The sequence below is a fragment of the Lathyrus oleraceus genome, chromosome 1, assembly GCF_024323335.1.
Source record: "Lathyrus oleraceus cultivar Zhongwan6 chromosome 1, CAAS_Psat_ZW6_1.0, whole genome shotgun sequence".
Taxonomy (NCBI): domain Eukaryota; kingdom Viridiplantae; phylum Streptophyta; class Magnoliopsida; order Fabales; family Fabaceae; genus Lathyrus; species Lathyrus oleraceus.
Genome location: NC_066579.1, coordinates 171,907,571 through 171,921,922, shown reverse-complemented (window position 1 = coordinate 171,921,922; position 14,352 = coordinate 171,907,571). Strand labels below are relative to the sequence as shown.

The 14,352-nt window shown below is 31.4% G+C and overlaps 1 protein-coding gene across 1 annotated transcript; it reads left to right on the top strand.

The window, feature by feature from the left end:
• The first annotated feature begins 10,839 nt into the window (after nucleotides 1-10,839).
• Nucleotides 10,840-14,051, top strand: LOC127125505 (plant cysteine oxidase 2). Its single transcript, XM_051054302.1, has 5 exons — nucleotides 10,840-11,371; nucleotides 11,990-12,111; nucleotides 12,184-12,343; nucleotides 12,463-12,666; nucleotides 13,803-14,051. Exons 1-5 carry the CDS (start codon nucleotides 11,128-11,130, stop codon nucleotides 13,925-13,927), a joined length of 855 nt encoding a protein of 284 aa, XP_050910259.1. The 5' UTR covers nucleotides 10,840-11,127; the 3' UTR covers nucleotides 13,928-14,051.
• The last annotated feature ends 301 nt before the right edge of the window (nucleotides 14,052-14,352 follow it).

Sequence of the window (14,352 nt, the reverse complement as noted above, 5' to 3'; positions counted from 1 at the left end):
AAGGTGAATTTTATCAAACTTCTCTTTGATTCTCCCTCATTTCTCAACTATTTTACTTGATTATTGGTTGTCAGAAGTCCTACCAATGAAGGAAACAAGATTGAGTTGCTTTTAGGTCAAATTGAAGCAACTCAGTTCATGATCCTCAAAATTCAAATCCATGTATCTTTCAATATACTTGGAATTGGAAAAATTAAGGCCAAATTCGAGTTCATAAGCATTTTTCCTTTAAAATGATGTCCTTACTTTTTATTTTGGTGATGGTTTATGGTGGACCAGTCCGATGAGGTCCACCGGAGAAGATGACCGGAGCTAGGGCTCTGGTGGTGTGCTGGCATTGCTCATGTATCCACGTTTTAATCATGGCCCTTCTTCATGATTACCACGTGTTGACTACAGAAAATGATGGAAGTGCGCGCTTGGCCATCAGATCTGCCACCTCAACTAATGAGGGATATCTGATGGCCCTTTTTTTTTTGAATTTCTTTTTAATTTTTGAATTTTCATTTAATCCACTTATTTTGTTTAATTCATAATAATTTCAATTTTAATCCAAAAAAACATGGGACTTTCACCAAAAAACTTTAAATATTTTTCTCTTCCATATTTTGAATTAAAAATATTTTTTGGATTAATTTTGATATTTTTCATGATTTAAATGTTTTTGTGCATATTTTTAATTGTTTAAAAATACTTCTGACTTTCCAAAAATCAAGAATTTTTTTGTCTAAGGTCCTTTGACCTTGTTTGACCTAGGATAAATCCCTTTGCCATTTATTTGGTGTTTTAAAGGGATTTGAGGTTTTGATCAAATTAAAATGCATTTTAATTCATTTTTAAATTGATTTTTAATTTAATAAATGCTTGAAAATTATGTTGAGCCATTTTTATGGTCTTGTGATGTTTGACTTTCTGTTTGGGCCTTGGTCATGGTTGATTTGACTTTTGTTTGATCAAAACCATTGGATTTAGGGGAGTGATGAAATGTACATTTTGTCTTCCAAAATAAATGGATGGTATTGATCAGATGAAATCCCTTCTCATAATCAATTTGTGTTTCTTATTCCCCTTTCCTCTTCATATTTATCCTTATTCTTTCCCAATCCATCATTGACCAATGAAATATCTTCATGTCTAATGCTAGTTGATTCATCAATGACCTTGTGTTAGATGAATCAACATGAGCCAGACTGAGATAGGTCCTTCCCCCATTTCTTTTAGTCTATGGTATGTTTTAGGAGTTTGGTTATTTGTACCAAATCTCTAACATGCATTAACACCTATATTTTTATTGCTCAGCCTCAGATAGTTGTGACTTCTACATAAGTCCAATTACGATTGCTTAACATACAGCTAAATTTAATCAAGAGGGCATAACATTCTAGTAAGTGAGATTGCAAGTCTCTCATTCTTCATGGCATTGTGTGGAGACTTGACCTTTTTTCCTTTCATGAGAGCTAGTGGCATACTTGTTGAATTATCCAAGTTGGAGCCCTTCTCATGGATGATGTCTTGGTTCAAGGATCCATACTTGTGAATGAATGGTTGAGTGTTATCCAAAGAATGACTTAACAAAATCAAAACTCTTCACTAACATTTGACTAACTCTTTATTAATTTTGCTTTTACTTTCAAGTCATTTACTTTATTCCATTTAAATTTCAGTACCTTTATCATTTATCTGCCATTTTACGTTTCATGCAACTTGTTTATCTTTCAGTCCTTTTCACTTTGCTCACTTGAGCCATATCTTGTGATTGTACATATTTTTTGTTTGTCTTTGTTTCTGTTTATAGTCTTAGGACCTTAAAATACCTAATAATAACAAAAGCCCTAAAAAACATCTTGGTGGACTGTTGGACTTGATCTGAGCTTTTGGACTTAAAATTAGGCAACATTCCCTGTGCTAAAGGACTTGGCCAATGCCAACATTTGAGACTGAGCTACCTTTACTTGTGCCTTCATCTAATACAAAACCTTGGATGCCTTGGATTCATCTGCTACTCTATATCTATGCTTAATTGTCATTTTGTTATTATTGTCTATGTCTGATGTTTTGTTCTGAGTTGATCAAGGAATATTTCATCTGCTACATGGGAAGCCATTGAAGATTGCTAGTTATTGGATGGTTTGCTTGGATATTATGGCTATCTTTATTTAATGCCTTGACCTTCACATAATTCTTGGATGTTGCTTATTGCTTATTGCTTATTGCTTATTAAAGTCCAATGGAAAATGGGTTTCTATATGACATTCTTGTCTGTTGGATTGCATCCCATTGGTCAGATCTTTTCAACTCTTAACTTTTAATTTCTACTTAGGGTAGTCTCTTCATCTCCTCCCACTTCTTAAATTTCTAAATCTCTCCCTCTTTTCAAAAACCTTGTTTGCTTGTGATTTCAAACTTAGACATGTTTTAATGATTAGAAACTTTGGCCTTATGCCAATGAATTTCAAAACTTTTTTTTTCTTAAATCAAATTTGTAAATAAACTTAACCATATTGACTTAAATTTTAAAAACACAAAAAGAACTAACAACCTCATTCAAATATTTGGCCTTTTGTGCCTTTTTCTTTTAAACTTTTTATTAAAATCAATTCACCAACTTCTTTGATATTTTTACCACGAACTAAGGGGTTTTAATCCCTCATTTTATGTTGGTACATAGGCATAAGACCGAAGGGCTTGTCAAACACAAAAATAATTAATGAATTCTTTTTCTCATCCCATAACTCTATGTTTTATCAAACATCATTTTGACCAAATCACGTGCACATAAAAAAGGGCTCTCTAGGAATACCTATGACACTTTGGGTGCTAACACCTTCCCTCTGTGTAACCAACCCCCTTACTTGTAATCTCTGACATTTTATTAGTTTTGATTTGAAAACTTCTTATCTTTGGGTTTTCCTCGTACGTTTTCCCTTTTCCTTTGGAAACAATAAAAGCGCGGTGACGACTCTAGTTTTATTGACGTCAAGTTTATCCATAGCTTGATGGCCATGAATTTACCGCTACACTTCTCATGTATGAAATTAAAACAATATATAAAACCAGTTGATGTTTATGTTTCATCTCATTTTGATGTTATTAAACATATGTTGTCTAAACCTATTCTACATAGTCGAATTGGGAAATGGGCACTAGCACTAACTGAATTTTCTTTAACATACATGCCTTTGAGGGTTGTGAAAGGCCAAATAGTGGCAGATTTTATTGTAGACCATGCAATAGTCGAATCATCATTAAACATGGTCGATACGAACCCATGGAGGTTATACTTTGATGAGTCAAGTCACAAAAATGGAACAAACGTTGGGATCTTAATATTATCCCCACTAGGCATTCTAACGAAGTTTAAATATAAAGTTGACAAAACGTGTTCCAATAATGAAGCAGAATACGAAGCCCTAATCACTGGCCTCAAAATATTGATGGATTTAGGAGCCAAAAAGGTCGAGATAAAGGGTGATTCAGAGATAGTTATCAAACAAATCACACGAGAATATAAGTGCATTAAAGAAAATCTGCTAATGTATTTCGCAATGGCGAAACTTCTATTAGAGTGTTTTGAGGTTGCCAGCATCACACATGTGCCTAGAATAGAGAATCAAGAAGCTAACAATTTAGCATAAATTGCATATGGGTATAAAGTGTCGAAAGATAGGCTCAAGGAATTTACTGAGGTAAAAAAAGATGGTGTCGAACGTCTAACCGTCACCCAAAATGGCAATCCCAAAAACTGGGGGCAGATGTATTCACCAAAATTTATGAAAATTTTGAAAATTTTGAAAGACATGAAGTTTTTTCCATTGACAATTTGTCGTAGTCAGATTGGAGAAAATCAATCATAGAGTACCTAGAAAATCCAGTTGGAAACACTGACAGAAAAGTCAAGTATAAAGCGTTAAGCTACGTATGTCTGGGAAATGAATTATTGAAAAAGACTCCAGAAGGAGTGTTACTCAAGTGTCTTGGGGATACAGAAGCATACTTGGCAATGTCTGATGTACACCATGGAATATGTGGGGCCCACCAAGGTGGCCATAAAATGAAATGGTTATTATTTCGACAAGGTATTTACTGGCCAAGTGTGTTAAAAGACTGTATTGACTTTGCCAAAGGGTGTCAAGAATGTCAGATAAATGCAAGCATTCAACATGTGCCAACCAGCGAATTGTATGCAATCATCAAGCCGGCCCTTTTGAGGTCGGGCGTTAGATGTCATTGGTGAGATTCAACCATCCTCGTCGAAACAACAAAAATTTATCCTAGTAGGTATAGACTATTTTCACAAAATGGATAGAAGTTATCCCTTTGATAAAAGTGGATCAAGAGGTTATGATCGAATTAATTCAAAAACATATTGAGTATAGGTATGGAATTCCTGAAACCATTACTACAAATCAAGGTTCAATTTTTGTGGGACAGAAGATGCAAGAGTTTGTTGCTTAAATAGGATTAAAGTTGGTTACTTCCACACCTTACTACGCCCAAGCAAATGGCCAAGTCGAGGCAACCAATAAAGTGATTGTTGGTTTGATCAAAAAAAAATGTTGCCAAAAAACCTAAGAATTGGCATAAAACATTATATCAAATTCTATGGGCTTGTCGAACATCCCTAAAGGAAGCAACCAATTCAACGCCTTTTCGTTTGACATTTGGGCATGATGTCGTGTTGCCAACATAAATCTGTTTACAATCAGAGTTAGGGTGCAAACGAAAAATGACATTCCGTCAGAACAACATTGGATATTGATGTTTGACGAAATGACTGATTTAGAGGAAGAAAGGTTGGTTACAATAGACATGGATACGACAAAAAGCATTTTTGGCCAAAGCGTACAATAAAAAGGTTAAGATAAAACCTTTGCAATAAATGATTACGTTTGGAAGGTGATTTTACCTATGGATCGAAGAGATCGAACTTTAGGAAAATGGTCACCAAATTGGGAAGGACCATTTCAAGTAATCCAAACATTTATGAATAATGCCTATGTGGCAGTCATGTGAGATATAAACCTGGAGATGTAATTCAGACTCCCGAGGAATCCTCTGACTTGCTTTTCTGTCTTTGGTGTAGGCATCTCTTGAATAGCTGTTACTTTATCGGCATCTCTAGAATCTTGTAACTTGATGTATTGAGTTCTATCTTCTTCAGAATCTTTGACTTTTAGATCTCAAGTTCTGATTCTTTAGAACCTTTGAGTTAAGAATCATTGATTCTGATTTTTTTAGAACTTTTAACCTTGAGGTCTCAGGCTCTGATTTCTTCAGAACCTCTAAACTCTACAGTTATAGGTTTTGACTGGTTTAAAACCTTAGCATTAGTAGAAGGAACAAACTGAGAGTACAACCCTTTTTTAGCACATCTTGAAGAAGAACAGTTTGATGGTTTAGTGAAGGTTTCAGTTCTTGGATTAAAAGGTTTTTAATGATAACTAGGACCTTCTCCTTCGCTTATACTTACACCATAGATCATGGATGCAAGCTTGGTTCTATTAAAGCCATTATGACAAACTCTTGATGAGTCAGCTCATACTCATCATGTGGTTTGTCAGACATATCCTTTATTAAAGCAATTTGATCTCTTTCTAGTTTTTCAATCTTATTTTTAGATAAATTTAATTCATCTTTTATAAGACCATACTGATTCTTTATAATTTTCATATGGTTGGCTTTCTCTTGACATATATCCCTAAAATCTTGACATAAAGTAATTAAATCAAATATAGAAAGTTTTGAGAATACCCCATCTGCCACGAGGAGTGGGTTATGGACTAGGACTACGATCACTAGAGTGATATGATTCAACTTCATAATCACTCATGATAAAGAAGGAAGTGTTTTTATCAGGATCCTTTATGTACCACTGTTAAGTTTTTAGCACAGACCTTGCTCTGATGCCAGTTGAAGGTGATAAAAACACAAGAAGGGGTTGAATTGTGTTGACTTTTTCTCCTTTAAGATTTTTCAGCTTTTGTTTATGATGATTCTTTAATTAGATTCTTAACACTTGGTTCAAAGTTTAACTTCAGAAAGACTTGGTTAACTTCTGAAAGTCCGTATCAGATTTTGAACAAGAATCTGACTTAGATGATCATAGTTGACAGTAGCGTAATATTAAGTGCAGAAGTAAGGAAAGTAAAAGCAAAGACACAAGCAGTTATATTGGTTCCTCTCACAACTTGAGAGTAGTCCAACCCCCTTATACTTCCAAGGGATTTATACTATAACAAAACTGATTACAAATGCTCAAGCACGAAGCAAGAGACTTCTAATTCTCAAGCACACAAGAAAGAGACTTCCTTTGCTAAAACTCAAAAGTAAGAGACTTCAATGCTCAAGCATACAAGCAAGAGACTTAAAATTCTCAAGCACTAAAGCAAGATACATTTGACTCTATAACAAATTGTTAAGAGATTTGGGTAACAACTACACTTTATATACAACCAGTGGTGTAGACAGAATACAACTTAGAAAGACTCTAAGACTTAAGAACTTCTAAAATATACAAGTCTTAAGATGTTCTAAGTTTAACAAATTTGACAGAGTAGCTTCTCTTTGATTGTCAAGGTTTAGAGTCTGTATTGCAGTGTGTTGTATTGTAGCTTGGTAACCTTCTTCTTCTCCAGGTCTAAAACTCATTTTATAGAGAGGAGGAAAGATATGTTGAAGACTTTCACCAAAAGGTTGGATAAATTTGTACTTGATTAGATACATCAATAAAACAACTTTCTGCAAGAGGAATTATCCTTTGAAGCTCAGGCATCCAAAAAGAGATTCTTCCTTAACTCTTCACGTGATCAAAAGGTCTCTGAGTCTGTCAGAGTTGTCTCGATTGAAGAGACTTTTCTTCAGAGGTTGACTCTCTTCAGACTTCACTCTTTAGAGACTGATCCCTTCAGAGTCTACTTCTTGGCTTCTAAAGCTTGAGAGTCTGGGTCATCAGAGGCTGACTTTTTTCAGAGTTGACTTCTTCAGAGTTTGGATCACCGTCAAAGCCAGGGTCTTCAGAAGTAATCTTTAGAGCCAAAGTCTGAACTTCAGATTCAGAATCCTCACACTTATTTGCATCTATTCTAATCATTGTTATGATCCCGTATACTTGAACAAATGTTAGAATACCTAATTATTCTTTAAATACTTTGTTATCATCAAAATCCAAGGGATATGGTATCAACCAATTTTGTTCCAACAAGCTTCCAACCTAACAAAGGAAATTCATTATTAGCAGCTTAGTGCAATTAGTCTTACAAGCAACAACAAGCCTTGTGTTGTTCAATGCCTCTTCCTAACATTACCCAATGACTTTCTATTTAGGACTCCCCCTAAATATGAGAACCCCTCTCACTTTCTCTCAATCACTAAACCCAAGTGATTGGTGATGCACCCAATTAACAATGTCAAATATTACAACTCAACTAGACAACCCTTCTATGCCAAGTTACTGAAACATAGAGGTGTACATAAAGATGTTGAATATACAACTCAACTATATCAAATTACTGAAACATAGAGGTGTACATAAATATGTTGAATATACAACTCAACTAGACAAAGCTTCTATGCCAAGTTACTGAAATATAGAGGTGTACATAAAAATAGCAAGGACTCTTGTAAATCCTAGCAGTCTAAAATCTTCAATGTAAGTGCTTCCTTTCCAATGCAGGTTTGAGCTCCTTATATAACATAATAACTCCAGACTTTTCTCCTTGGATATTAGTTTTAATTTCATCAAGAATTAATGCAGAATTTGTTAGATATTATATGTTCCATAAATCTATCCAACAAGATATGATTTGTTTCAATTTAAATTCAAATTTAAATCTTCATTTAAATCCGAATCAATCTTCGTCCAACTGTCAAACAAATCACTTAATCATATTGCTAAGCCAATTAGCAATAAAATCTGATCTAATCTTTGACCAAAAAGTCTTCTAAAACGCAACAATAATTACCTGTTGTACAAGGCCCAAATGTCGTACCAACATGTTGTGACATCGTGTCCACCATGTGTCCCTTCTGCGCTCTCATACAACTTAAGCAATCTAGATTAATCTTGAACACTTCTCCATGTAGTTGTTTTACAAAATGCAACCAATCCAAAATGAACAACACAAAACTATCTGTAATGGAGCTCAAGAGATGAAGAAGAAGTTAAAAAGTAGAAAGAAAGCACACGTTTTTTATTTATAGGCACAAGGGCCCCAAGTTTGACGATTATGATTTGACAAAAGATCAAAGATCACATCCAACGAACCAAATGAAATCTGGAATTTGTAATTACACTTGAGTGCACTCGAGTCAACCTATGCACATCACCTCACTATGCTACCCGCATAGATGCACATGGAGTTCTCCGTTGTAACAAGTTTAATTTGCACAAGGTGCATTAAACAAACATGTTCTCAATGCCAATTAAACCCACTCATCGTCACAACAAAGCTCTTTATTCCTATGACATATTCTCAAGAGACTTGTTCTTGAACCATTCTCATTGATTTATACTTCAACACTCTTTACTTCAAAGCGAATAGGAAGGACTTGGAGGAGAAATGTTTCAGGAAGACAAATAGCCCATTAACACTGTCCCAATTCATAAGTTCAATCCAACAAGAGTGCTCCACTGGGTGACATACAAGTGGACATTCATTTCTAAACACCACATAGGAGCACAATCTTCCCTTCATCTCAACTATTGTGTTACATCCGACAGTCACCTTCACTCCACGCCGTATCAATTAGGAACATTTATAACCATCTCCTTTATATGAGTGTGACTTTGAGTGATGCTCAAATGTTCTTTTGACACATTTCTAAAGTTTCGCCCCTTTCAAACGTTCGAGTACTAATATTTTATAAATTCTTCCTGAAAAATCATAACCATTGTGATAGAATCTTCATTGTCGTAGTCATGAATATTTCATCTATTTTAATTTCTTACATAATATAGTTAATTGTATAGTCTAATTAACTACAATTTTAAACATACGCAATTAAATTAACTACACCTTGAACTTATTAAGTAGATATAAATAGTATGCGTGAGTATCATTAATTTTATTAATATTCTTCGTATGGAGAAGAAACCACCTGTCTCTGTTTCAGTACAAAATTATGAACGGTCGTGGACACCTATCTCTAATTGCTTTTGTGTTCATCCATGCACATTACAAGTTGCAGAAACACATTAATTCACTCCTTTTAAAATGCATCCAAATTTTGATGACAAAATTAAAACTTTATTGTGTTTTTATAATAATGACATCTTTATGTTTTATAATGTTTCAATCTAAATGAACTTTCACATCAAATCAATATTGTAATTTCAATATTTATTTATGAGTTTAATTTATCATAGATAACATAAATTTTCTATACACACTTTGTTTATATCACATCATTTAAATATTTGTATACAAAAATCATATAATATTAAAAATAATTATGCAATTTAATTTATATACATCAATAATAAATAATTTTTTATAATGTTAATGAATTATAGCAGATTGATTTTGAAAAATTTAATACTCATTGCTTCAATTTTAAAAAACTTTATTTATTAAAAAAAATCAATTCAACGTAGAATATTGAGTCATAGCAATTAACAATAATTAATTTCTATACATTAAGAGTTTAAAAATTTATTAGACATGCATCAAACCAAATGACTATAATTAAATATACTAAGATTAGTTATTATACATAAACTATATAATTTTTTTTTACAAATAAGTAAAATTTTATAATTTTTATGTTAACTTATAAGTTTTTTTTAATAAAATTGAATATTCTAAAAATATATTCTAAAAATATATTTTAAAAAAATTTAATAACTATACATTGTGGAAAATATTTTGAACTCATACATTTGTCAAATAAATATTTATGTGAATATTTAAAAAAAATAATCAATAAAAACAACACTTGTAACTTGATTGTGTGGGCTCATTTAAAACAAATTAACACAATAAAATATAAATATTAATTAAATTAGTATAGTAGCTGACTCAATTGATAAAAAAATTAATTCACACATTAAAAAATCTATGAATTCAAAGATGTGAGGACCGCTTTTATCTAAAGTCTATATTGATCCCGATGAATATTTGGAACTCATCTAAATTTTTAAAAATCAAGACTCTTAAAAAATAATATATATTTATTAATTTTATAAAGAAATAATATATTAATGCTATTTAATTGAATGAATATACATATTAAATTAAATTGACAAGAAATAAACAAAATTTTCATAAATTAAATAGGTAGGTTAGTAGTTTAACGTATGAACAGCACGTCAACAGCTAAAAACAGTGGTCGCTGATAACCGCTGGTTTTCGAACAATCTATGGGAAGTGCATTCAAATACTGCTTTTTCCATTTCATTTTCTTTGTAATTTTTTCTTCTCATCAAATTTCATAGTTATCCATCTTCATATCACAACAAAGTCTATTCAAAACCCAACTAGCAGTAATAATTAAAAAATTATTTACTTTACAATGTATGAATAGTAACCTACCTCTTAGAATTATTATTATTTTAATGGTGTTATATCATAAAAAAATTATAGAATTATTACTAATATATTTAGTTATATTAAATGAGTGTAAAATATTAGTTTAGAGTTTACTCACCTAATAAAATAATTTTTTATTTATTTAAAATAATATAGGTTATATTAAGTAAAATAAAATTATATATTTTCATAAATATATATATATATATTTTTCTTCAATAAAAAAATTAATATTTTGAAATTATTTATAGAAAATTTAGCAACACATTTTTTTCCACTCATGGTTCTAAGATCCTTCCACTAAATTAACTCTATTGAGTTTTATTCCTTCTAATTATTTACTAATATATTTAAAACTTCTAATGACACTTGCCATTTGTCAAATAGAAAGCACTATTCCATGTAAAATAGCCCATGGTTTTCACCATTTGATATGATTTTTATCTCTTCCAAATATATAAAGAAGTATATATCATAATAAGAACTCATCATCTTTCTCTCAAACTTCTCTACCACTCTTTCTTCTTGCATGTTACTCTAAAAATTTCCTTATGGAATAGTAATATTCATCGGTGACATAGAAGATTTTGTGTTAACATATATGAAGGAAGATATTGGAGGTGTATCAGTGAAAATGGAGGATGGATTAGCAGAAAAAAATGAAAAAGTTGGTTATGTGAAAAGAGTGATTATAAAAAAGAAGAAACATTGTCATGGTAGCAAAGTTAAGAAGCCAATTTCAAATAAAGCACTTCAGAAGCTATTTGTCTCATGCATGGAAACATTCAAAGGACCTGACACTGTTCCTTCAACAAAACATGTTCAAAATCTATGTCACATTCTTGGTATGATAAATTAATTTCTTGTTAATTGTGTTTTTTTTTTTTAATTTCTATGTTTCAAATTGTGTGATTAATTGGATAAGAAAGTGTGATATTTAACTTTTTGTTGCAAGTTTTTGTGTCATGTTTTTCGGATTTGGAGATTATTTCGATTTGCATGTTGTTGGTGATGATTTTAATGTATGAGTTTAATTAAAAACAAATTAATTGATCTAACTTTATAATTAATTTGTTTTTAATGCTGTTTCAATTTTAGCTTTTGCATTTCTTCAAAGGTTCATTTAATTTTCTTTACACCAACTTGCTTATTTATTTACTTACCTACAATTTGTTTCCTTTTCAAATTGAAGAGTTTTTGTTAATGCATGTTAATTTTTTGTTAAGTAATATTTTTTTGCTACAATAATTAATATTTTATTCTAGTTAAGTTGAATATTTGACTGATTGATATTTTTTTCTCTACTTTCCATTTAAAAATTAAAATAACAATATGTTTTGAATTTCTTGAGAAAATCAACATTTAAGCATATTTTATTTTTCAAGTGAATATTTTTTAATAAACTAAAATGTATCCATTTTTTTCTTTCAAAATTCAAAATAAATATTTTTTTTAATAATCAGATAACATGAAGCCAGAAGATGTTGGACTAAGTAAGGATATACAATTCTTCAAAGAAGAAAATATTGTCAAAGAAAATCCAAGAGTCACATACTCAACCGTATACAAATGTGACAATTTTTCAGTAAGTTTTGCAATCACTTATTTTAGTAAATTTCTAGAATATATGTATTTAATTTTTTTTGGTTTGATGCAGCTATGTATATTTTTTCTACCTACAAATGGTGTGATTCCACTTCATAACCATCCAGGAATGACTGTTTTGAGTAAGCTTCTATTGGGACAAATGCACATTAAGTCTTATGATTGGGTTGATCCTGATGTCTCTCACAACTTGTTGAACCAACCATCTCAATGTAAGTATTCAATTTAGGCCATTCAATTTTTTTTAATTTAAAAAATTCTTAAAAAGTGTGTCAACAAGATTTGTCATCTTCGTTGTTAATTTAAATTTAATCTTGTACTTATTTTGCAGTGAGATTGGCAAAGCTAAAAGCTAATAAAGTGTTCACTTCACCATGTGACACTTCAGTGTTGTATCCAAACACTGGAGGGAACATCCATGAGTTTACAGCCATAACTCCATGTGCTGTTCTTGATGTCATTGGACCACCTTATTCTAAAGATGATGACAGAGATTGCTCTTACTATAAGGATCATCTTTACACTGCTTTTCCAAGTAAGTAACATCTTTATTCTTATGCTGTAAGAATTGCTACGGAGACACAATTGATTCAAATTAGTAAGTAAAAATAAAACCAACATCATTCTTGGAGATGTGGTATTTTGAACATCTTAGGAGAAAGTGTCTTATTGATCTCTAATCTATGAAACACCACAGACAAAGACAAAAACATCATACATGATACAAATACTAACTCATTACATTAGTCATTCAGAGTTAATCATTGATTTTATTGACTTCCTAATGTACTCGGAATAAATTTTCAATATGCAAATAATATATTTTATTTATCAAGTCAATGTTAAATATTGACACGTTTTTAATTTTGAAGGTGATGCATGAATAACAATTGTGAATCTATCTTATCTAAACGTGTCAATGTTAAATATTGACACGTTTTTAATTTGAAGATGATGCATGAACAATACTCATGAATTTATCTTATTTACACATGTCAATGTGAATCTATCTTATCTATACGTGTCAATGTTAAATATTGACACGCCTTTAATTTGAAGATGATGCATGGACAATAATAATGTGAATCTATTTTATCTACACGTATCAATCACGTCTTTAATTTGAAAGTGCTACATGGACAATAATTGTGAATCTATCTTATCTACGAGTGTCAATGTGAATCTATCTTATTTACGCGTGTCAATGTTAAAAATTGACACGTCTTTAATTTGAAGGTGATGCATGGACAATAATTGTGAATTTATCTTATCTACACGTGTCAATGTTAAATATTGACATGTTTTTAATTTGAAGGTGATGCATGAATAACAATTGTGAATTTATCTTATCTACACATGTCAATGTTAAACATTGACACGTCTATAATGTGACTGAATGTGTTGTATGGACAATAATTATGAATCTATCTTATCTACGTGTAATATACGTGTCAATATTAAATATTGACAATTCTTTGATTTGAAGGTGCTACATGAAGAATAATATGAATCCTTACTTAGTTTTATTAGGACTTTTGAAGTAAAAACATGTTAAACTATTAGAGCACACTAAGAATGAATTAAGCAACTCTATCATATATTAGTCTTTAATTAACATTAATACTTAGAATGATTGAATCTTACTATTAGTGATTTTAAATTAAACTGCAGATGGGGAGATTGCTGAATTGAAAGAAGAGAATGATAGCTATGCATGGTTAGAAGAAATTGAGATGCCAGAAAACTCTCAAATGGACGGAATTGAATATTTGGGTCCTCAAATTATAGAGACTTAATTTCCTACAAGATCGTATCGAAAGTTCTTTAATTGCATGTATTTCAATGTATTTCATAGGTAGCAAGCCCTCTTAGATCAATGTTCTTTCTTAATGTGGATTTAACAAATTTGTTGGTTTCTCTTGTCTAATGTTTACTAGTTTAATAATTATAATAATATGCATTGAGTCTGCATTTCAAGAATAAAGGCTTGCAAGCGATGTTATCTCACGTCCCTCCTCCATAGAGAATCCCTTCTGCCATTAGCAGCAGGCACACTTGCATCAAGAATTTTAGCTTTAATATCTCCATACCTGTATGAAAGAAGTTTGACTCCCAATTCTCCTTTCTCCTTCTTTCTTGGTCTTGCACACACTTTGTACCAACTAACTCAATTAATTATCTTCCTTTCTTCATCACCTCCCCCAAAGGAATGCTCTTGCAA